The 22,554-nt window shown below is 47.5% G+C and overlaps 1 protein-coding gene across 3 annotated transcripts in view; it reads right to left on the bottom strand.

Annotated features, from left to right (window-relative positions):
• Positions 1–1,133: 1,133 nt before the first annotated feature.
• The window catches only part of LOC140404390 (uncharacterized), a 135,875-nt gene continuing 114,454 nt past the window's right edge, over positions 1,134–22,554 (bottom strand). For all 3 annotated transcript variants that reach the window (XM_072492841.1, XM_072492842.1, XM_072492843.1), the window contains 5 exons: positions 15,123–15,221; positions 12,217–12,333; positions 10,984–11,139; positions 8,243–8,303; positions 1,134–8,106 (listed from right to left, as the gene is read on the bottom strand). In XM_072492841.1, coding sequence (XP_072348942.1) covers positions 7,511–8,106; positions 8,243–8,303; positions 10,984–11,139; positions 12,217–12,333; positions 15,123–15,221 — 1,029 coding nt within the window. In that variant the 3' untranslated portion in view covers positions 1,134–7,510. The remainder of the gene's footprint in view (positions 8,107–8,242; positions 8,304–10,983; positions 11,140–12,216; positions 12,334–15,122; positions 15,222–22,554) is intronic.

Raw genomic sequence — 22,554 nt, 5'->3', positions numbered from 1 at the left:
TTACATAGCGGTAACATTTGAGCCTTATACCAGGTGCTGGGAAGCACAACAACAACGATTCAGGTATCAAAAAGTTTGAAATACAATAGGGAGAAGAAAGAAATAGAGGAATTATGGTTGTTAGGGTCACGAACAGCAATGACTTTATACAGTGCCCGAGCAGGCGCCCCACTCTCCTTCATTTAACAGCAAGCAGGATATCATCTTAATCCCGAGGGCGAATGGGAGAGAGAGTGGAGCCAAATATATATGTGGGTCTAAAATGACGTCAGAAACAAATCTAGATTTTCAACCTTGCAACAGGAGGGGAAGATGGTGGTGCGGTGGTAACATAACTGGACCAGAGGCTCAGGCTAACGCTCGGAAGATGTGGGGTTCAAACCCCACCGCAGCAGATGGCAGAGTTTGAATTCAATGAATAAATCTGGAATTGAAAGCTAGTCGTCGGTAATGAAACGATCATCGTTTCATCGATCATTGCGGCACGGTAGCACAGTGGTTGGCCCTGTTGCTTCACAGCGGCTGGGGACCCGGGTTCGACTCCCGGCTTGGGTCCCTGTCTGTGCGGAGTCTGCACGTTCTCCCCGTGTCTGCGTGGGTTTCCTCCGGGTGCTCCGGTTTCCTCCCACAGTCCAAGCATGTGCAGGTTAGGTGGATTGGTCACGCTCAATGTAGTGTCCAAAGGTTAGGTGGCATTGCTGGGTTACTGGGACAGGGTACAGGTGTGGGCTTAGGTAGGGTGCTCTTTCAGGGGCTGGTGTAGACTCGATGGGTCGAATGGCCTCCTTCTGCACTGTAATTTCTATGATCAATTGTCAGAAAAACCCACCGGGTTCAGCCTTGCCCCTTCAGGGAAGGAAATCTGCCGTCCTTACGCGGTCTGGCCTACACGTGACTCCAGGCCCACAGCAATGTGGTTAACTCTGAAATGGTCTCTCAGCAAGCCACGCAGTTCAAGGGTAATGAGGGACAGGCAACAAATGCTTATTCAGCTAATGATGCCCATATCCCAGGAATGAAAAGAACATCCGACATGAAGTATATGTAGGGCATTAAAAAGTCATATTTTGCTTCCAAGTGCAAGGTGTCAACTTCAGGAGATGGGAAAAGAAAACTAAAATTACTTGCATGAATATTATCCAGCATTTTATCATAAAGCAATGAATAGTTCAGTAAAACACAATATGATACATCAATATAGATACAGCTCTGGTTATTAAGTATATAACACAATTACAAAAAAAAATCTCATGCCAATTCTGTACCTTTACAATATAAAAGCAATCAAGCACACATTTCATCACCAGTATGATTGTCGCAAACATGACTTCAATGATTGGTGGAGCAGACTCGAGAGGCTGAATGGTCCATTTCTGTTCCCATTTTGACATATGTGAAAGGGCAAACTATGTACCAGCCTGCGTGGCAAATGGAAGTAAATTTCAAATTAAGAATTTATGCTTCACTCAGTCACAATTCCTGGTGTGTGGGTGTATGTGTGACAGTGAGGGTGCGTGCGGCATGTGTGTGTGTCAGATTAACTCCTTTTTGGATAGAACTTCGATACCCCTCACCCCATTGCGACATTAAATTGACAGTGTTCCAGTTGAGGACAATCATGTGCCCCAACATTGCACAATTGCCTGCAGCAAAAAGCAAAATTCATCCAAAAGGAAAATGTCCCATTATTCGCAGTTCTTTGAACAACTTTCTCATGTGATTGCATAGCTCAAAGCAAAGAATTCCCTCAATTTTATTAACGGGGAATTGGAGAGAGAGAAAAAAAAGTGATTTACTTTATCCCAGTCCGTTAAATTGAATTGCAAACTCTGTCCAAGACTTTGAATTACTAGATTTTTTAGTATCTAGATCTTTATAAATAAATGTGTGATATGTGTATTTTATGAAAGGATGGTTAGAGAGTATGGATTCTCCATGTTCAATTAAGGCATTCAAGAGGGCATTATTAATGATCTTTATTATTGTCACAAGTAGGCTTACTTTAACACTGCAATGAAGTTACTGTGAAAAGCCCCCAGTCGCCACATTCCGGCGTCTGTTCGGGTACACAGAGGGAAAATTCAGAATGTCCAATTCACCTAACAAGCACGTCTTTCGGGACTTCTTGGAAAAACCCGGAGCACCCGGAGGAAACCCACGCAGACACGGGGAGAACGTGCAGACTCCGCACAGACAGGGACCCAAGCCGGGAATCAAACCCGGGACCCTGGCGCGGCGAAGCAGCAGTGCTAGCCACTGTGCTACCGTGCCACATCAGATGATTGCTTGGAGAGAGACGGTGTCCAGGGAAGAGGCAGGGGGGTGGCACTAAGTCACGATGCTCGTTTGGAGAGCTGGTACAGTCACGATGGGCTGAATGGCCTCCTCTTGCGCTGTAACGATTCTGTGATCAGTTACATCCCGTCATTTATCATGAAGATGCTGTTACGTTGAGTTTGGGAGGTGGGTGGAATTTATTTTTGGAAAGCAGGGGATTGGGGGGGGGGGTGGGGGGGGGGGGAAGAGAATCTTAAAAACACTGGGAACTAACACTAGCTTGAGTGAGAAGATCAGCAGTTCATTAGGGACTTGCAACTCAGGCGTCATCATCAAGGGTGTATAATTTCCTCCATTTTACCATCAAGGTTAACCGAACGGCTCACCTGGCTGCCCAATAAGAAAAGCATTAAGAACGTACGAATCAGGAGCGGTAGGCCACTCGGCCCTTCTAGTGCTTGCACTAACAGTAGTTGGAATCCGCTGGTTGCGCCTTCTACAGGCTAGTCAACTCAGAACAAAAGAGAACTGTAGCCTATTAAGCCAGGAATGCACCAAACAGGCACTGTTAGGGCTGATTGGGGTTATCGGTGGCAGATTGCTTCCATTGGCAGAAGCTTCATCCCTTCACAGCAGGAGGAAGAACAAAAGTCAATTATTGCAACCTTCTTTCATCACTGAGCTGAGAGGTCCTACAGTTTGAACTTAAAAAAGAATTAGATTGGCACGTAGGAATTGTAAACCAGGGAAGCATAACTTCACTAATCGCTATTTTATTTTAGTTGCCTGGTACACGGGTGCACGTGCGTACGATTAACACCCTGGCAATGCGGGTACAGGAGGAGTCCGTTCAGCAGCTTGAGCCTCTTCCACCATTCAATGGGCTCACGGTTGATTTGTATCTGAACTCTGTCCACCAGCCTGGGCTCCATAATCCCCAACTCTCTGAGCTAACAAATCAATCCATCAATGAGGGGTACAACCAACCAGTCGTATTGGATTGCCGTCTCCCAGCGAGCTGGTGCAAGAGTCAAGAGTGTGTCATTCGCACGGGGTTTCACGGGTAATATTACATACAATCGTACAGCATAGAAGGATGCCATTCGGCCCGGCGTTCCTTACCGGCTATTCAGAAGTCATCCAGTTAGATCCACTCCCCTTCCCTCATTTTCCTATCAATGGATCATGTCCTTTTCAAGCATTTATCCAACTCCTGTTGAACCCACTTCTGACACCCTTTCAGGGAGCGGTATTCCAGATCGGAACAGCGCCTGGGCGAAACGGATTCTCCTCTCCCCCCACCCCCCCCCCCCCTTCCCCAACAGTCCTTTAGCCAAATCGCTTAACTGTGAATCCTATGGCTAACGGCAGTGGAAACAGTTTTACCCTCATGACTCTACCATAGGGCAGCACGGTAGCCTTGTGGATAGCACAATTGCTTCACAGCTCCAGGGTCCCAGGTTCGATTCCGGCTTGGGTCACTGTCTGTGCGGAGTCTGCACATCCTCCCCGTGTGTGCGTGGGTTTCCTCCGGGTGCTCCGGTTTCCTCCCACAGTCCAAAGATGTGCAGGTTAGGTGGATTGGCCATGATAAATTGCCCTTAGTGTCCAAAATTGCCCTTAGTGTTGGGTGGGGTTACTGGGTTATGGGGATAGGGTGGTTGTGTTGACCTTGGGTAGGGTGCTTTTTCCAAGAGCCGGTGCAGACTCGATGGGCCGAAAGGCCTCCTTCTGCACTGTAAATTCTATTAAAAATTAAAAAAAAAAAAAAAAATAATCCCGCATCATTTTGGGCACCGCCAATAAATCACCCCGTAACCTTCTCTGCTCCGGGGGCAAACCATCCCAGCCTCCCTCGTCTCCTTCACACACTGCATTCTGGATTTTTGGGGGGGGGGGGGGGGGGGCAATGCTCTGGGAACCTGGATTCGAATCCCACCATGCCCGGGAGTGGAATTTGAATTCAATAAAAATCTGGAATTAAAAGTCTGACTGACGACCGCGACATTGTTGTCGATTGCCTAATAAGCCCATCTGTGCTCGTTTAATGCCCCTTTAGGGGAGGAAATCTGCCATCCTTGTCTGGCCTGCCTACATGTGACATCAGACCCGCAGCAAGGTGGTTGGCTCTCCCCTCTGGAATGGCGATGGCAAGGCACTCAGTTCAAGGGAAATTAGAGAGGCAGCAAATGCTGCCCTTTCCAGTGTCATCCATATCCCATGAAATATATATTGTTTTAAATTGCAAACCATAGGATTGTCCTAGAGGGATTATCTGGCATGAATCCATTTCATACAGTTATCAATTTAAGTTTGCTGCAATTTGGATTCCTGCTTTTCATCATTTTTCTAGTGATCACGGGCAAGTTGGCACCATTGGGGATAAAATACCACGAAGCTGGGTGTGATCCCCTAAAGCCACATTCTGTGCAAACCTGCGTGGCCCAGAAAGGGCAAACTTTCATTTTCTGTGGCACCTTTCACGCCCTCGAGTTGCCCCAACATCCAACGAACCGTTCTGAGGCGCAGTCACTTACACCGGCCAACCCGGCAGCTAATTTGCACATCGCGAATGCCCCAGGAACCACTGCGGAGGCAAATGGCGAACTGGTCAATTTACGGGAGGTGTGGGTGGGGTGGGGCGGGGGGGGGTGACAAGTGATACTCAGCACATTTGAGCGAACAAAACAGCAAAATGACTCGTGCCCCTCACATTATTCTGAACAGGCAGACAGAGCTTCAGTACAAGAAGACTGGCACCACCATAGCTCTCGAAAAGACATGACTGAAAACGTAGAGAAAAACATATACCCATTCAAGTTGATTGGCGGGATGGCTGTTGGATGTATCGTTATTATTCATGTTGGACTGGCAAAGATCGGTTTGATCTTTATCTATCTGTAATCATTTTTACTGAGTAATTTCTCATTCATTGCCAAAGACCCATCAATACAGTAAAGCAAGACTGGGCCATCCGTGTATTAAACGGCATATTCAAAAAGCAGCTTTATCCAATGGCACTGCACTCCACAGTTGAGCGGCTTCTCTGTCAGAACACGCGGTTTATCCCACATTCTGCTGGAGATCCCATCTCCTCCAGTTAAACACTGAAGGACAAAGTCTTCAACAGTTACCCCACCACCAGCTCCCCACCTGCACCATTCCAACCTCTCGCACCCTCAGTGCACCCTTTAACCGCGAGCGGTTTCTAAGCACATATCGGAAAGACCGTCAACTTTCACCACTGTAATATTGGCCGACTCAGTCCCTACTTCAACACATGGGCAGATGAAAGACTCACCCAATGCCTTGGGTCCTTACTTTTTAAATCGAGGAGTGACTTGACGACAAGTCTTTCCTGGCCGGCCTCCCATCTTCCACCCACCACGCAAAATTTGCCTCCATATATTCCATCCCACACACCCCCACACTGTATTGGCTGATTGACTTGCATTCCCGATCTCTACAACTTCACATTTAAAAACTCGCCCATGCAGTCAAATTCATCCATCTTCCCTGACCCCATATACTTATCCAGTGTGCAACCCTCCCAGGAACTCTGCACTGACCTCAATCTGACCTCCCAAGCTTTACTTACCTAAATAATGGTGGTTCTGCCTTTACTTGTAAAGGTCCTAAACTCTAGAATTTCCTCCTTGAACCTCCCTGTACCTCTTCCTTTAAAGCCCACCTACCTTTTTCACCAAACCTTTAGTCCGCCCTCCTAAAACAGCACCTCCTTCTTTGGCGCAGTGTCAACATTTATCGGATTACATTCTGAGAAGTGATGGAATATTTTCCCATGTTACATCTGCTTTATAAAGACAAGCTTGGTGTTGCCCTGTAGACCAGCAACGGTACCAAGGCAACAGAAGGGTAGCTTTAGGTGACATACCAGCAACATTAACATTACAAAAGATCAAAAAACAATACAGCACAGGAACAGGCCCTTCGGCCCTCCAAGCCTGTACCACCCTTGGCCAAAACCCTCAGCACTTCCTCGTGCCGTATCCCTCTATACCCATCCTATCCATGTGTTTGTCAAGGTGCATTTTGAACACCGTTAATGTATCTGTTTCCACAACCTCCCCTGGCAACTCATTCCAGGCACTCACCACCCTCTGTGTAAAAATCCTGCCTCGCACATCTCCTCTAAACTTTGCCTCATGGACCTTAAACCTATGCCCCCTGGTGACTGACCCCTCCACCCTGGGAAAGAGTGCCTGCCCATCCACTCTATCCATGCCCCTCCTAATCTTGTAGGCCTCTATCAGGTCACCCCCCTCAGCCTCCGTCGTTCTAATGAAAACAGTCCGAGTCTATTCAGTTTCTCCACATAGCTAACACCCTCAAGACCAGGCAACATCCTGGTAAACCTCCTTCCCGTCCTCTCCAGAGCCTCCACATCCTGCTGGTGGTGTGGCGACCAGGATTGCGCGCAATATTCCAAGCGCGGTTTTACCAAGGTTCTATACAAGTGTAGCATGCCTTGCCAGTTTTTCTACTCGACGCCCCGTCCAATGGAGCCATTTAACTCAATTCTGCCAACTGTTGGTCCGCATTTTGCTCGACCACACAGGGCTTTAGAGGCAGAGTCATTACAGCACAGGAGGGGGCCATTCAGCCCGTCACAATCAAAATATCTATGGGTCCATTTGGTTAATTTGCAGAGGGACAACCCGCCAGTCACATAATTCCTTAACCACCCGGCAAGCGTGCCATAGAACTGCGGCCCTATTCCCCAGCCCCCACGGACCCAGGGAGAACGTAGAGTTCAGAGCCAACAGCGGAGGGGGTCAATAAGGGACGACAAAGAGAATTCAGTGATGCAAACGGCGGATAATTGCCATGCGAACCGCAGTCATTTACAGACACTTTATAACCAACTTGCCAAAGCCAGTTTCCTGTAACTTTGAAGCTTTGCTCCTCGCTGACACGCGCGTCGCAGAATCCAACGTTTTTGATGCAACTCAGGCTCACTCATTCACAAAGGCTGCCGCAGTTCATCAAGATGGAAAAACATCTGCCAAATCTATCTGCTTCGCAAACAAACTCAAAGGTGCACTGGAGTAGACGGAGCCCTTCCAAAACAAAATGCTCCATTATATCGATGTCATACATTATTACATAGAGACCGGGCCTCTCAACAAGTTCCAATCATTTCTCTGTGCTTCAAAAATACAATAATTATGCAAGTTTCTTTTAAAAATATCTCTGATTCTTCCAAAGGCTGTCATTTTTTATTCCTGTTCATCCTGTGCAACCGAAAGGGTCGAGGGGACAACAGCAGTGAACATTTCATTGCCGATGGCATTGTCCTCCCCTGCGCCTTCTCGTCCTCACTTGGACCTTCCGAAGCCGAGGAGAAATCAAGCGATGACCTGCTCACGTTCAGTGGTGGGTCCGGACAGTTGGACCTGGGCGGAGACGGAGTCCTGCTTTGGGTCAAAGCGGCTGACGACTGGGCTGGTGAATGGTTTGGCTGCAGTTGGCTTGCTGAAATCCCGCTCAGCCAGGCTTCAGTGCGGGGAGCACTTTGAGAGTTAAGGGCGCCTTGGCCAGGCAGCGCAGAGGCCAAGCACAGTGGCTCATCCCTCACGCTGGGGGCGTTGGTCGCCGTAGGAAAGGCCATGTCCCCCATTTGGCGCGGGGGAGGGTCTCTGTCCCTTTGGTTGGCAGGCTGAAGCCCCTGCAGCAAATGCCTCGCCCACGGATTGGAGGGCTGCCCATCGGATAGCCTGGAAACAGCCACAGATTCCGGTGTAGCAACAAACGAGTCTTTACTTTGTTCCCTCAGACTCTGAACCTGCTGCCAATCCTTTACGTTTGCTGTTGGGGGGCAGGCGGGGTGGGGGGGGGGGGGGGGGGGGGGGAAGAGAGAAAGACAGTGTCAAAGGTCAGCACCAGCCTTAAAGGAAATGGTAGCAAGCCATCCAACAAAGGAAGAAAATGGAAGCAGGTTTACCTTTCATGAGGCATTCGTTCTTCTCCCTCAATGCTTCCATCTCGCATGCCATAGTGGACATCTAGAATGAGATTATGCAGCTCGACAAGTCAATCAAGTAACTTACTGTTTTATATATATATTGTCATGTGAGAGTACCTTTAAGAAATGGGTGTTTATCAAATAGCTGTAGTGGGTGTACTTTTAAAAAATGGGTGTTATCAAACCGCTGCAATGATGTCAGAGTGTGGGTGGAGCTGGGCTGTCGGTCTGTTTTACTTTCGCTTTGAGCGCGCAGCTACAGGGTGTGTTTAGTTTAGTTTTGCAGATTGGGAGTTGCATCTGGCAAAACCAGGTGTAACTCTGACTTCTTTCTGCATGAAAGGAATGTCTTCAAATCACTTGCTAATTTAAAAGTGATAACTGCTCTCAATAGAGAATTTAATCCTGATGTCTGTGTTGAAGAGGGTATTTGTCTTATGGATGCTGCAAGGAACGATTAAGGGTTACTTATAGAGTACTGTATTCTTTGTGGGGATTATTGGTGTTGATAGTTGTTACGATGTTTACTGTGGGTTTATAAAGTGTTAACTGGATTTATAAATAAACATTGTTTTAATTTAAAAGTACTTTAGCTCTCTGTTGCACCATACCTGTAAAGTGAGCCTTTGTGCTCCCCATAACCACAATCTATTAAAAGTTACGGGTCGGGATAACTCCATGATACACTTTGGGGTTCTCCAAATCCTGGCCCGTAATAATATACACACAAATATATATATATATATATTATACACACACACACATATATATGTGACATTATCGAAATGTTCAGTGTAAAAAGAGTTAATGTCATGTTACAATTAACCACTAGATGGGGCTAGATGAAGTACTATAGAAAGCACTGACTCTCAGACTTCTGGGAGAGAGTGAAGGCTGGAGTAGAGTGCAAAGGAGAGATCTAGAGAGGATAGAGTACAGTTAGAGGAAGAGTGTAGAGGCTAGTGTTAGTAGAGTGCAGGTTACTGTAATTATTGTTTACAATAGGAGTAAGTGGTCGAGCTTAATTTAAAAGTTGTGCAAATAAATGTTAGCTTCGTTAATGAACTTAGCTTCTGTGGTCTTTGTGAACACTACGACATCCATCCTGAAAACACCACTATATTTATATACACACATACATGTACACATACAGATCCAGAACTAAGGAACACCATTTAATAGGCAGGCTCCCAGTTAAGATGGAGATGAGGAGAGCTTTTCTCTCTGTGACAGTGGTGAGTCTGTGGAACTCTCTTCCCCAGAGAGTGGTCGCAGCGGGGTCACTGAATATTTAATAAGGCAGAGGTAGATTGATTCCCTCGTTAGTCAAGAGCCTAGGTGTATCGGGCTGGTAGGCAGGATAGTGCCAGTGAGGCCACAGCCTGATAAACCAATGGCGGAGCAGGCTTGAGGGGCCGAATGGCCCACTCCTCCGGATTCACATGTTTGCACACGTATATTACATACATACGGTGTACTTATAATCACAGTTTTAACATAGTAACATGTCCCAAGGCAATTCACAGGAGCAGCATCATACAATGCTGAACTACCCAAGGAGATATTCGGACAGAGGACCTAAAGCTTGGTCGAAGGTAGGTTTTAAGGAGAGTCTTAAAGGGGGAAAGCAAGGCTAAAAGGTGGAGAGGTTTAGGGAGAGAATTCCAAAGTTTAGGATTGTGGCATGTGTATGCTCAGCCGCCAATTAAAGTGCATGTTAATTGCATTTAATTGCATTAATTGGGGTTTCACGGCAGCACATACAAAGAGACACCTATCCAAGCTCTGGAGTGGTTGGGTTCGGAGGTGTATGCTTGTGATATTTCAGCCTGCAAATAAATGCAAGACACAGTAAAAATTGGCTCCGGTCTCACCCTTCATCAACTGGCTTTCTGGGTTCTAACACCTGGGAAGCCAACCTTTGGTCAGAACCCCTCAATGGTCAGGGTTTTCGCACTTGGATTCTTTGAAGAACGTTTTGTTAGAAAAGCTGAAAAGATCAAGAATATATTGCCGACAGCAGTGTCATGTGAGAGTACCTTTAAGAAATGGGTGTTTATAAATGGGTGTGTATATAAATATCTGTAGACGGGGTACCTTTAAGAAATGGGTGTTTATTACTGCAGTGATGTCAGTGAGTGGGTGGAGCTGGGCTGTCAGTCAGCTTTTTACTTTCGTTTTAGACTGTTTGCTGCAGGGTGGGTTTTAGTTTCGTTTTCAGAGCTGGATAGCTGCAGTCACAGCCAGAAGGTGTATGAATCTCTCTCTGTAATCTAAAGACTGTAAATCGATCCTGGTGATTTAAAATTAATAACAGTAGCGACTTTAACCTGATGTGCTTCTGGTAAAAGGTGTTTTAAGTCTTATGGATGTTAAAAGGGAAAGCTTAAAGGATTACTTAGTGTTGTATTCTTTTGGGGTTGTATTTGAATTGATGGTTGCTAAGATGTTCACTGTATGTTTCAAAAAGATTAACTTGCGTTCATAGAATAAACATTGTTTTGCTTTAAAAAATACTTTTCCATTTCTGCTGTCCCACACCTGGAGAGTGGGCCGTGTGCTCCCCATACCACAATCTCTTAAAGGTTGTGGGTCAGGTGAACTCCATCATACACTTTGGGGTTCTCTAAACCCTGGCCCATAACAGCAGTGTAACAATGGATCCTGACTCCAGACACTTTGCTGGTCGCTTGGCAGATTTCGGAGAATGTTGCGGTTACCTTTTCTGTTTTGGAATCCAGGTGTCGCTGCAGGCTGTGAATCTCCTCCTCCAGCTTCTGAAAGCTCAGGAAGCCCTGGGCCTCTTTCAGCCGCTGATTCTCTTCCTCCAGTTGCAGCTGCTGCCCCTCCTGGGATTTCACCATTTCCACCACATTCTGCCACGCGGAGAGAGGGAGAGAGCAGCAAGTTAATCACGCGAGGCCTGTGCAGAGTAGGCGGGTGCCAAGTCGGTCCTCTGGCCTGAGACACCGCATTGACGCAGCTACGGGGCAGGATGGTGCCTGCAGAGTGACGGAGACCCTCAACACCCAGGAAAGCAAAATAGAATCAGCCGGGAGTCCAATTCATTTTTTTTGTCCCAATTAAGGGGCAGTTTCATAGAATCATAGAATTTGCAGTGCAGAAGTAGGCCACTCAGTCCATCGGGTCCACCCTCCGCTCCCGGAAAGAGCACCCCACCCAAGCCCACATCTCCACCCCATCCCCGCAACCCAGTAACCCCACCCAACCCTTTTTTTGGACACTGTGAGCAATTTAGCGCGGCCAATCCACCTAACCTGCGCATTGGGACTGTGGGGGGAAACCGGAGCACCCGGAGGAAACCCACGCACACACGGGGAGAACGTGCAGACTCCGCACAGACAGTGACCCAAGCCGGGAATCGAACCTGGGACTCTGGAGCTGTGAAGCCACTCTGCTACCGTGCCGCCAATTTAGCGTGGCCAATCCACCTACGCTGTACATCTTTGGGTTGTGGGGGTGAGACCCACGCAAGACACGGGGAGAATGTGCAAGCCCGACACGGACAGTGACCCAGGGCCGGGATCGAACCCGGGTCCTCGGCGCCGTAAGGGAGCAGTGCTAACCACTGCACCAACGTGATGCCCTGGAAGATCCATATTCAACAACAGCTGAGCGTGATCCCCTCCCGCAGTGTTGCAAACCCGTCAAAAGGAACTCTGAAGTGCCTGGGACAATGAGCGACTGCCTGCAGACAACATCGTGATGTAACCTAGTCCCTGTGTCCCACCTTTCGCAATGAAAGTGAGCCTGCCCATTGAGCTCACAGTGGCTGTTCACTTTATCAAAGGGGGGATTAATAAAAGTGCTCATTCCCTTCTAAACATTCCGTTTTGTCACTTTGAGTGAGGATTTTTTAAAAACATCTAATGGTAAGTTGGAACTATTGCTTGCTTAAGAGGTTTGCATTAGACATTACGGAGCATGTTTACCTGAACGAGATGCGATCTGGGAGCCCAGTATTCAAGAGAGGCATTGCCTTTCCTGTTCTCCGGGAGCTTCTTGTAAACTTTTGTCAAATCCTCTTGCTCGTTCACCAAAGTGGCCAACTGTTTGATAAAGGGAGGAAAATTATGATAACCGCTTTAATGTTGTTGATAAACCCGATGCAAAAGAAGTGTTTGTCCCCTCTCCACCCCCGCCTCTCCCACCCGCCACCCAGAATGAATGCTCAGTAACTCAACAATCTCAACTGGAACATGCAATTAAATCGCACCTCGCTTGTACCAGAATCAGAACATTTACAGCAAAGAAGGCAGCCGTTCTGCCCATTCAGCGGAATTTTGTGCGCCTCCAGGGTTTCCTGTGGGGAGGGGGATTGGAGGCACGCCCGAGCGCCCATCCCACCACCTTCCCGCTCACCCCGATATGAGGTGCGGGCTGGCACCACAATCGACGCTTGCCCGCCCTATTTACATTACCATTTTGCCGTGTTAGGTACACTGGTATAACACTGGCTGCAACCGGCTGCAGCTTAGATCAAAAATATACTCCCGACCTTGAAGTTAGTTCAATCAGGTTTATTGAACTAATAGCACAGGTAGCACAGTTCTCTGTGAGTTCGACTCTCTGCTAACTTAAGTGTGGTTACTCTGTCCGACTGAACCAGATTAACTCTTAGCCACGTGGTGGAGGTGTGAGATTGTAATAACACCCTTGACTGACTCTCTCGATGTTCATCCGTGGAAAGAGCAGATCCCACCCCTGAGTGTCCTGCCTGCTTATTGGTCATGTCTGTTCTCTGTGTCCATTAGCTACTTGTCAATGCCTGCCTGTATATCATTATCTGTGAGTCTGCACATAATGACACATTTAAGATTCAATTAGGCCCATGTGGAGTTTGCACATTCTCCTCGTGTTTGCGTGTGTTTCACCCCCACAACCCAAAGATGTGCAGGTTAGGTGGATTGGCCGCGCTAAATTTGTCATTAGCTGGGGATTTAAAAAAAAAATTTTTATTTAAAAATTCAATTAGGCTTGTCACCACGCCTGAGTGACCCTATTAATAGGCTGCCCAAAGCATGAGTGGCAGGGCGGGAACGGGAAATCAGATTTGTAACTTCAAGTGGTTAAATGGCGGGAAGGAAGTGGGGTTGGGGGTGGGGGTGACGCTTCAGGTTTTGCCGCTCACAGGTCTGCCCCACTGAGACCCCCACCTTCCTACCCGCTCTCTCCCTTGAACCCACCCTCCCACCCATGACTGCCCCTGTCCCTAACACTCCCAAACCCTGCCGGCCCCAATACCTCGGACCTACCTGCTCCGGAGGATTCTAGGCCCGAGGCTTCTCTCTTCAGCTGCAATCCCAGCATCTGCCACTCGAGGCCTCTTGGCACTGCCAGCACTTTGGGGCCTATCAGATAGGCCGGCAGCTCCAGAGAGCTGGACACCTGCCCCACTGAGGAGCAGAAGAGTCTCTCGGGGGGAGGGGGTGGGCCAGCGGGACAGAGTCAGTCGTCTTAGTGGTGACGTGGTTTGCAGGGTGATGTGCTATCTTCCTCCACCCCCTCCCCCCAGTATATTGCTGGAGCAATCCACAACAACAGGAGCAGGCCATTTGGCCCCTCGAGCCTGCTTCACCACCATGGCTCACACGACTGGGGCCTTAACTCCACTTTCCTGCGTGATCCCATAAACGCTCAACTCCCTTGTTGATTAAAAGTCTGACTAACTCACCTGGAATGCATCAATGGTCCAGCCTCCTCCGCGCTCTGGGTGAAGAATTCCGAAGATTAATGACTCCTCAGTCTTAAATGGGAGAACTGTTATTTTGAAACCCGTGCCCCCTAGTTCTAGACTGCTCCACATCTTCTCAGTATCCAGTTTGTCGAGTCTCTTCAGAATCTTATACGTTTCATTAAAGTCAAGTCTCATTCCTTTAAATGCTAAAGAGCATAAGCCCAACCTACTCAACCTTTCCTCCATCTAACCTCACCCCAGGGATCGACCTAATAAACCTCTCCAAATTGCCTCCGACGCAAGTGCGTTTTGGGGGAGATGGTGGCTAGTGGTAATGTCACACGGCTAGTAAGCCACAAGCCCAGGATAATGATTTGGGGCCATGGGGTCAACTCTCTATCTGGCTGACATGTGACCCAAGGCAATGTGGTTGACTCTTAACTACCCTGAAGTAGCTCAGCAAGCCACTCAGTTCAACGGCAATTAGGGATGGGCAACAAATGCTGGCCTTAAATAAGGCGACCAATGGCGTGTGAATGGCCACATTTCGTTATTATTTGGAGGGAATACAATTTTCTGACTCTGTGCCATTTTCCTTCCTGAATAGTGCAATAAGATCCCCCCCCCCCCCCCTCCCCTTCTCCGTTATCTAGCCTAGTCCCAGTAAAGACCGTAGCGGAACTGCAACTTTGTCCTGAGACAATGTTTGAACGCAGCTCAGAGCCACCATCCTTCCGTCCTTGCTCTATCACTTGGTCCCTCCCCCCACTCTGGGGTTGGGGGGGTGAGGAAAGAGAGCACGGGGGGGCGGGGGGGGGGGGGGGGGGGGCGGACACCTTCAGTCACAATGCCTGATGATTGCAGAACTCCCTCGCAAGGCCATTTTGCTGGCCACGTTTCCCCATTCCTCCAAAATCTCTCTTCTTTATCCGTTTCTTTGGCGCCAGCCTGTTTTCCAACTTTTCGCTCCCTCCACCTCCTGCTCTTCCCCTTTGGGAGGTGATCGGAGGAATGGCCGCATGAGACACGCCAGTTCAACGCGAGTGATCATCGGCAACGGGCCAAAGTTGATCGGGTTTCTCAGGCTAATAGCTCACGTGGGTCACCCGCTGGAAGTCTTCAAAGATTGCTCAGCCGAGGAATATTTGCGGAGGCCCTTACCTGATCAGTCATTAGCCGGCTGCATCTGCTGAAGCTCTGGTTCTCCCTCTGGAGAGTTTGCGAGAAATGCTCTTCCAGCTTCATCGTCTCCTCCAGCCCCTTCAAAACAGATGAGTAGAGGTGACCTCTGCAATCTCGTTCCAATTAATTGCTCAGTCAAAGGTCATCAAAAGCGACCCAATTATTGAACTGACACCAACGTCCCTCAAAAAAATGTATTTTGTTTCTATGTGCAGCCTGTTCATCTCAGTGTTTGGTAGCTTTAAATTGTTTGGAGCGGTGTCTTCAACGGGAGAGTTTGTGCAGGACCTTCCGGCCTGCTGTGCAGACACGCATAGAGTCCACACGGAACACCGATTATTTTCCACTTCTTCTTTCATGTGGGTCTCGAGAGCAGGGCCAGTATTCGCTGCCCATTGTGGATCGTCATAAAAACCCATCTGGTTCATGAATGCTCCTTTTAGGGAAGGAAATCTGCCGCCCTTACCTGGTCTGGCCTACCGGTGGACTCCAGACCCACAGCAAGGTGGTTGACTCTTAACCGCCCTCTGAAATGGCCCCAGCGAGACACTCAGTTCAAGAGCAACTCTTGCATTAGCGGTGACGCCCCCAACATCCCATCAAAGAATAAATGCACTCCCTACGTTGCCACAGCGACTACACTTCAACAGGGCGACACAGGCTGGAGATTTTGTTATGGGCCAGGGCTTAGAAACTCCAAAGTGACCTACAACATTTATATTGAATTTGACTAGGATGAGCACAAGAGCTTCACTTCAGGTGTGATTCACCAGTTTTCCTAGACACGTTAATCTAAATAAGCTTTATTCTAAGAACTTAGTTAACATATATATTATATATATATTTATTATATGTATATATATATAAAATATATTGTCATGTGAGAGTACCTTTAAGAAATGGGTGTTTATAAATGGGTGTGTATATAAATATCTGTAGAGAGATTACCTTTAAGAAATGGTTGTTTACTATTGCAGTGATGTCAGAGAGTGGGTGGAGCTGAGCTGTCTGTCAGCTTTTTACTTTTGTTTTAGGCTGTTTGCTGCAGGGTGTGTTTTAGTTTAGTTTTCAGAGCTGGATAGCTGCAGTCACAGCCAGAAGGTGTATTAGAGTCTCTCTCTATAATCTAAAGACTGTAAATCGATCCTGGTGATTTAAAACTAATAACAGTAGTGACTTTAACCTGATGTGCTTCTGGTAAAGGGTGTTAAGTCTTATGGATGTTAAAAGGAAAGCTTAAAGGATTACTGAGTGTTGTATAAATAACAATATATATATAAAAATATATGTATGTATGTATATAAACACACAGCAAGAATTCTCATCAATTACAAACATAAAGACACCACACAGCGACAGTAATCTATGTATAACACCTAATGAATTCCCCCTTAACTGTTCCAATTTTTAAAAAAAATCCAATAAACCAAAACCCCTTTTTCAAGGGCGTGGCCCAGCACTACATTCTCACTTGAATAAGACTGGCTTTCCCTGAGATTCTGACCTCGTCTCACCAGTAGATATAAACTCCTTCCGGAAAGCAAACTATACTTTTTAAGTTACCAAAGCAGTTAGCGATAATCGATGTTTCTTTTCAAACTGGAACAACTCTTTAAAACAAAGCCATAGCAAGGCTGGAAAAAAAAAATTCTTTCTCCCTTTGAGCGCACAGCAGTCAAACTAAAAATGGAACTCAAAAAAAAACAACTCACAGCCACAGCTCAGCTCCACCCCCAAAATGACATCACCAAAGGCATGTGATAAGACACATACCATTCTTAAAGAGACACTCCCATGAGAACCTCTTGGGGTAGCGAAGGGCGCTATGCACATGAATTTGTGCCCGAGAATGACGCAGTCGGCGGAGTAAGAATCTCGGGCAACCCCTGGTCCCCTTGAACTGCAAAACCGGACTTTAACCTCAGAAACTGTAAAATGGACACCTTTCTTGGCCAAAATTTTCCCAGCAAGCTTGGCTTGCAGGGCTGTCTGTGAGTGTGAAAGGAATGTTTGCAGCAACCCCCCCCCGGACTTACAACTCATCAGTAGACAGACAGCACTAATTGGATCAGCAAAGAGCACAATGGGAATGCTAATAGCCCTGAAACTCCCCCAGCCAAGAAACAATGTGTTGGTAAGAACTCCTTACATATGATAATGACCTTGTCTCCATCGGAGCTGAAAAACTCATCAGCATAATCAGGTCATAATGGCAGCAATCTCGAGCGAATGGCAGACTCGAAAATCCCATCTTCTTAACGAGGTGTGGAAGATTGCGATCTCCCCGGACAATGGAGCGGGCAGGAAGCAGTTTACCCTGGAGGGAAACTGCCCGGAGACTGGAGCTGGCTACCTGGACCTATCAGGAGAAGGGGCGGAACCTGCGGGAACTTTGAAATGCTAACTGACATGCTCACACAAAAGAAGCTGGACTGGAGCGAAAAAAACTTGGATTTTGGACGATAAAAAGGGTGGTCAAACGGCTATTCGATCTCTTAGGATCTTCTGCTCGTGCTGAACTCTCTGCTCCTACAACATCAGCCTTGGATTGTAAGTATCCCGCAGCAGCTTGCGAAGCTCCCGGGACTTGTGGAGTACGGTTGAGGCTTTGGGGAAAGGGGGTGCATGCTCCTATTTTGTCCTTTTAAAAGATTGCTAAAATTGTGTATGTAAGTTTTACGTTGTGCTGCGATAGTATTCCTTCCATAGTAATAGTCATTAAAGTATAAGATAATTGTGTGTTTTCTGTATTTGGTTGTGGTTGATCTGGGCAATTAATAAATATATGTGTTTGAATTTTGGAATTAGAGTCTGTCTCAATTCCTTCAATCCCTCACCAACGAGCTCTAGCCAAGTCACTCTATTAAAATACTCCTTACCATAAATCCGGTGTCGAGAACTGAGGGAAATCCCTGGGCGATTCGAACCCGCTCACTCAGGAAAGGCTGCCAGGTACAGGTGGGCAGAGGTTTTCCTTTCCTCTCTCTCTTGGGGGCGCTGCTCAGGTGAAGCAGGCGCAGGTGGAAGAGAATCCACCGGAGAGAGAGAGGATCACCCGGGCAGTGGTGGGGCTTGGGCGACGGGGTGCCAAGCCTGGTAGAAGCCCACGGGGGTGGAGGTAAAAGGGGATCCCGCTACAGCGGTGGGAAATGGGTGGGGGGGGGGGTGCATTTGTTAAGGGACATTTAACTCTGCATCTCAGTATTTTGGAGGGGAATTCCATGCAAGTTCAAATTCTTGGCTTTGCTAATGTGCTACCAGATTCAGAAAAAGGGGGAGTGCTTTGAGTAAATTAGTCACAACGGCAGCGAACTGCAATTTTAAAAACAAAACAATAGCCAGGGCCAAGTGCTTATCCCATTTGCACGGATCACCGGAATTAAGTAGAGGAAACAAACCTTTTGGAGTACCGAATGTCTTTCGAATCTTGGGCATTTGGTCACCTGCTTTAAAGAAAAATGATTTTTCCTTCCTTTGTAACTAACTTAATATTTTGAGTCTGACCATTCAGGTGAGTTCCTCCCTCCCCAGTGCTTCAAACAGCAGAAAAGTTTCCCCAAAAAACTTTCAGAACTGGAAAAGAAGCTCCGTGAAACAGTTAATCAGAACAGCAATTCAGGCAGATTGCTCGATGCTCCGTTTCTGTTGAACAACTGGAATAGAATTAGATTCTCTGAACCATTAGCTTTGCTGCAGAGACGATCAGCAATGACTAACCACAGCTCCGACAGCTCCTCTGTCGACCCAATGCACAGAGGGATTATTCCCTGCAGAACTCAGTCATACTGACAGAAATGTCGCAGGTTCAGCCTCGCGTGAAGGTGGGCGAGCTTGCTTCAGCTGCAGGGGTTGAGGGGACAGGAGAGGGGGGGGTGGTCAAGTTTTCATTGACCTCATGCCCTTCAGCAAGGCAAGAGAAAATAAAAAATTAACCAATGATTCTGGAAGGGATTGTTACTCAAGCGACTCCCCGCTGTCAAGCACAAATGTAGAGGTGCCATCTGCGCCTAAGGCAAAAGGGCATCCTTGACATAGCACAGCGTAGGTAACTGCTAGCTCCCTGGCCTCTGAATCACAAAGTTCTGGGTTCAAGTCCCACTCCAGGGCTCGAGCACAGTCTCAGGCCGACTCTCCAATGCAGTACGGAGGGAGTGCTGTACTGCCAGAGGCACCATCATTTGGATGTGACACTAAACCCAAGGCCCTACCTGCCTATTTGGGTGGATCTCATCACACTTGCTTTGAGGAAGAGCAGGAGAGCGATCCCTGGCATCCTGGCCAATATTTATCCCATAATCAACATTCCCAAAAGCATTTCCTGTTTGGTGGAATGTTTTGCATTTCCTACATTAGAGCAGTGACTACACTATGTTTAAAAAATAGTACTTCATTGGCTTTCATAGAATCATCATAGATTTAAAAAATTTACAGAGCATAAGGAAGCCATTCGGCCCATCGAGTCTGCACCGGCTCTTGGAAAGAGCACCCTACTTAAGCCCACACCTCCACCCTATCCCCGTAACCCTAGCTAACCTTTTTTTTTAGGACACCAAGGGCAATTTAGCCTGGCTAATCCACCTAACCTGCACATCTTTGGACTGTGGGAGGAAACCGGAGCACCCGGAGGAAACCCACGCAGACACGGGGAGAACGTGCAGACTCCGCACAGACAGTGACCGAAGCCAGGAATCGAACCTGGGACCCTGGTGCTGTGAAGCAACTGTGCTAACCACTGTGCTACCGGGCTTCAAAGCCCTTCGAAATGTGGGCGTTGCTGGCTGGATCAGCATTTATTGCCCATCACTGGGGGCATCTAAGAGTCAACCCACATTGCTGTGGGTCTGGAGTCACATGTAGGCAGACCGGGTAAGGACGGCAGATTTCCTTCCCTAAAGGACATTAGTAAACCAGCTGTTTTTTATGACAATTGACAATGGTTTCAGGCTGGTCATTAGACGTTTAATTCCAGATCTTTTTTTATTGAAATCAAATTCCACCATCTGCCCTGGTGGGATTCGAACCAGGTCCTCAGAGCATTACCCTGATCTCTGGACGGCTAGTCCAGTGACAACACCACTATGCCAAGGCCTACGCTACTGTTGTTCAAAGTACTATCGAAAATTAAAGTATTCTTACCTTTAGCAAAGTACCCCAAGGCACTTCAGAGACTGGGGGCAGCTAGGAATCCGGAACTGGGCAATGATAGGGGGTAGGGAGGAAGAGATGGGTTTACAAGCTCCTTTCGAAGGTGAGGACTAGGTGCAGCAAGGGGCGAGGGATTTAGGGAGACAGTGCAAAGTAACAGCGGCCAAAGGTTTCGGAGTGGGTTGGCGGGGAACGTGATCGAGCATGCGCATTCAAATAGCCTGCAGTCAATCACAGCGCACACTTGCCCACTCATTTGGGGGAATCAATGGAGTTTGCCGGTGCCTTTGGAGAGTTTTCAGGAGAGATGGGAGGTGGATTGAGGGGGGGGGGGGGGGGGGCGGGGGTGGAAATCACTGACAGAGACCTCGACACACAACTCAAAAGACTACTGCAGGTCACAGAGCAACAACACAAAATGTCTGAAGGGTAATTTGTCTCCTTACCACCGCACACAATAAAGTGACTAACGCCATAGAGCTTCCAGTTAGATTAGTGAATCATTCAGGTAAAAAGAGGTTTGAAATGTCAATGTACTCATTTGCAATAACGAGACTCGGCTGCATTGTTTTAGCTGTCAGAGCGAATCCATTATCAAACCTCCCCCGTGAGCCCAGAAGTTAATGTATTAAACATCCTCCGCTGATGGGGTTATGTTCGCATCTATACAAGAACACAGTCCCCTAATTATCAATATTATGCTGCACTTTCTCAAGCATCCCAATATAAAATGACTAAGATTGCTTTGATAGGCATTCTACAGCAGCATCAGATACTCCCACTGATTGTTAACCCTTTCATTGGCACACAGCTCTATAGCATACACGGATATCAAGTGTTTATCCAACATTTTCTGCACCATAGGTGCGTCAAGAGTTAGAAAAGAGAAAACATTTAACATTGTTGTTGTTTAACATTGCAAAGAGACATTGATAGGATGCAGAGCTGGGCCGAAAAAGGGCAGATGGAGTTTAACCCTGATAAGTGCGAGGTGATTCATTTTGGTAGAAAAAATTTGAATGCGGATTACAGGGTCAACGGCAAGGTTCTGAGGCATGTGGAGGAACAGAGAGATCTTGGGGTTCATGTCCACAGATCTCTGAAGGTTGCCACTCAAGTGGATAGAGCCGTAAAGAAGGCCTATAGTGTGTTAGCGTTTATTAACAGGGGGCTTGAGTTTAAGAGCCGCGGGGTTATGCTGCAACTATACATGACCCTGGTGAGACCACATTTGCAGTATTGTGAGCAGTTCTGGTCACCTCACTATAGGAAGGATGTAGAAGCATTGGAAAGGGTGCAAAGGAGATTTACCAGGATGCTGCCTGGTTTGCAGGATAGGTCTTATGAGGAAAGGTTGAGGGAGCTAGGGCTTTTCTCTTTGGAGCGGAGGAGGATGAGAGGCGACTTAATAAGATAATGAGGGGGATAGATTGAGTGGACGTTCAGAGACTATTTCCTCGGGTGGATGTAGCTGTTACAAGGGGGCATAACTATAAGCTCCGGGGTGGGAGATATAGGAGGGATGTCCGAGGTAGGTTCTTTACTCGGAGAGTGGTTAGGGTGGGGAATGGACTGCCTGCTGTGATAGTGGAGTCGGACACTTTAGGAACTTTCAAGCGGTTATTGGATAGGCACATGGAGCACACCAGAATGACAGGGAGTGGGATAGCTTGATCTTGGTTTCGGACAAAGCTCGGCACAACATCGAGGGCCGAAGGGCCTGTTCTGTGCTGTACTGTTCTATGTTCTATGTTCTATTTGTCCCAAGGACACAGTTAACACTAATAAGCCCATATCTGTCGCCAGTTCGGAGCTACCCTGAGAACCTGGTGACCATTGGTTTTAATCAGAGAACATGAAGAACCAACTGTACAACAGGGGATTTCTTTGGGGTTTAAAAAAAATTTTAAGTACCCAATTAATTTACAGGAGCCTGTCTATTGGAGAGTGCCTCCATTGGGATCGTGATTATGGTTCAAAGGCCCCAGGGGTCAGATCACACCATGGATTTAATTAGGGGACGGCGGCAATGGAAAAAAAGTTCAAACGGTGTTGGCACCATTCGATTAGGAACCAAACTGGTTCACTAATGTCCAGTTGGGTGTCAGCCATCACTCAGTTGGTAGCAGCTTTGTCTCTGGCTCACCAGGCTCCAGGTTCAAGTCCCGCTCCAGGGCTCGAGTGCAAAAATCAAGGCTGACGCTCCATTGCGATACTGAGGGAGTGCTAGTTCCATCGAGATGCCATCTTTTGAATGAGACATTAA

This window comes from Scyliorhinus torazame, chromosome 30 (genome assembly GCF_047496885.1).
Source record: "Scyliorhinus torazame isolate Kashiwa2021f chromosome 30, sScyTor2.1, whole genome shotgun sequence".
NCBI lineage: Eukaryota > Metazoa > Chordata > Chondrichthyes > Carcharhiniformes > Scyliorhinidae > Scyliorhinus > Scyliorhinus torazame.
Note: the sequence above shows the minus strand (reverse complement) of the source record. Positions and strands in the feature narration are given on the sequence as shown.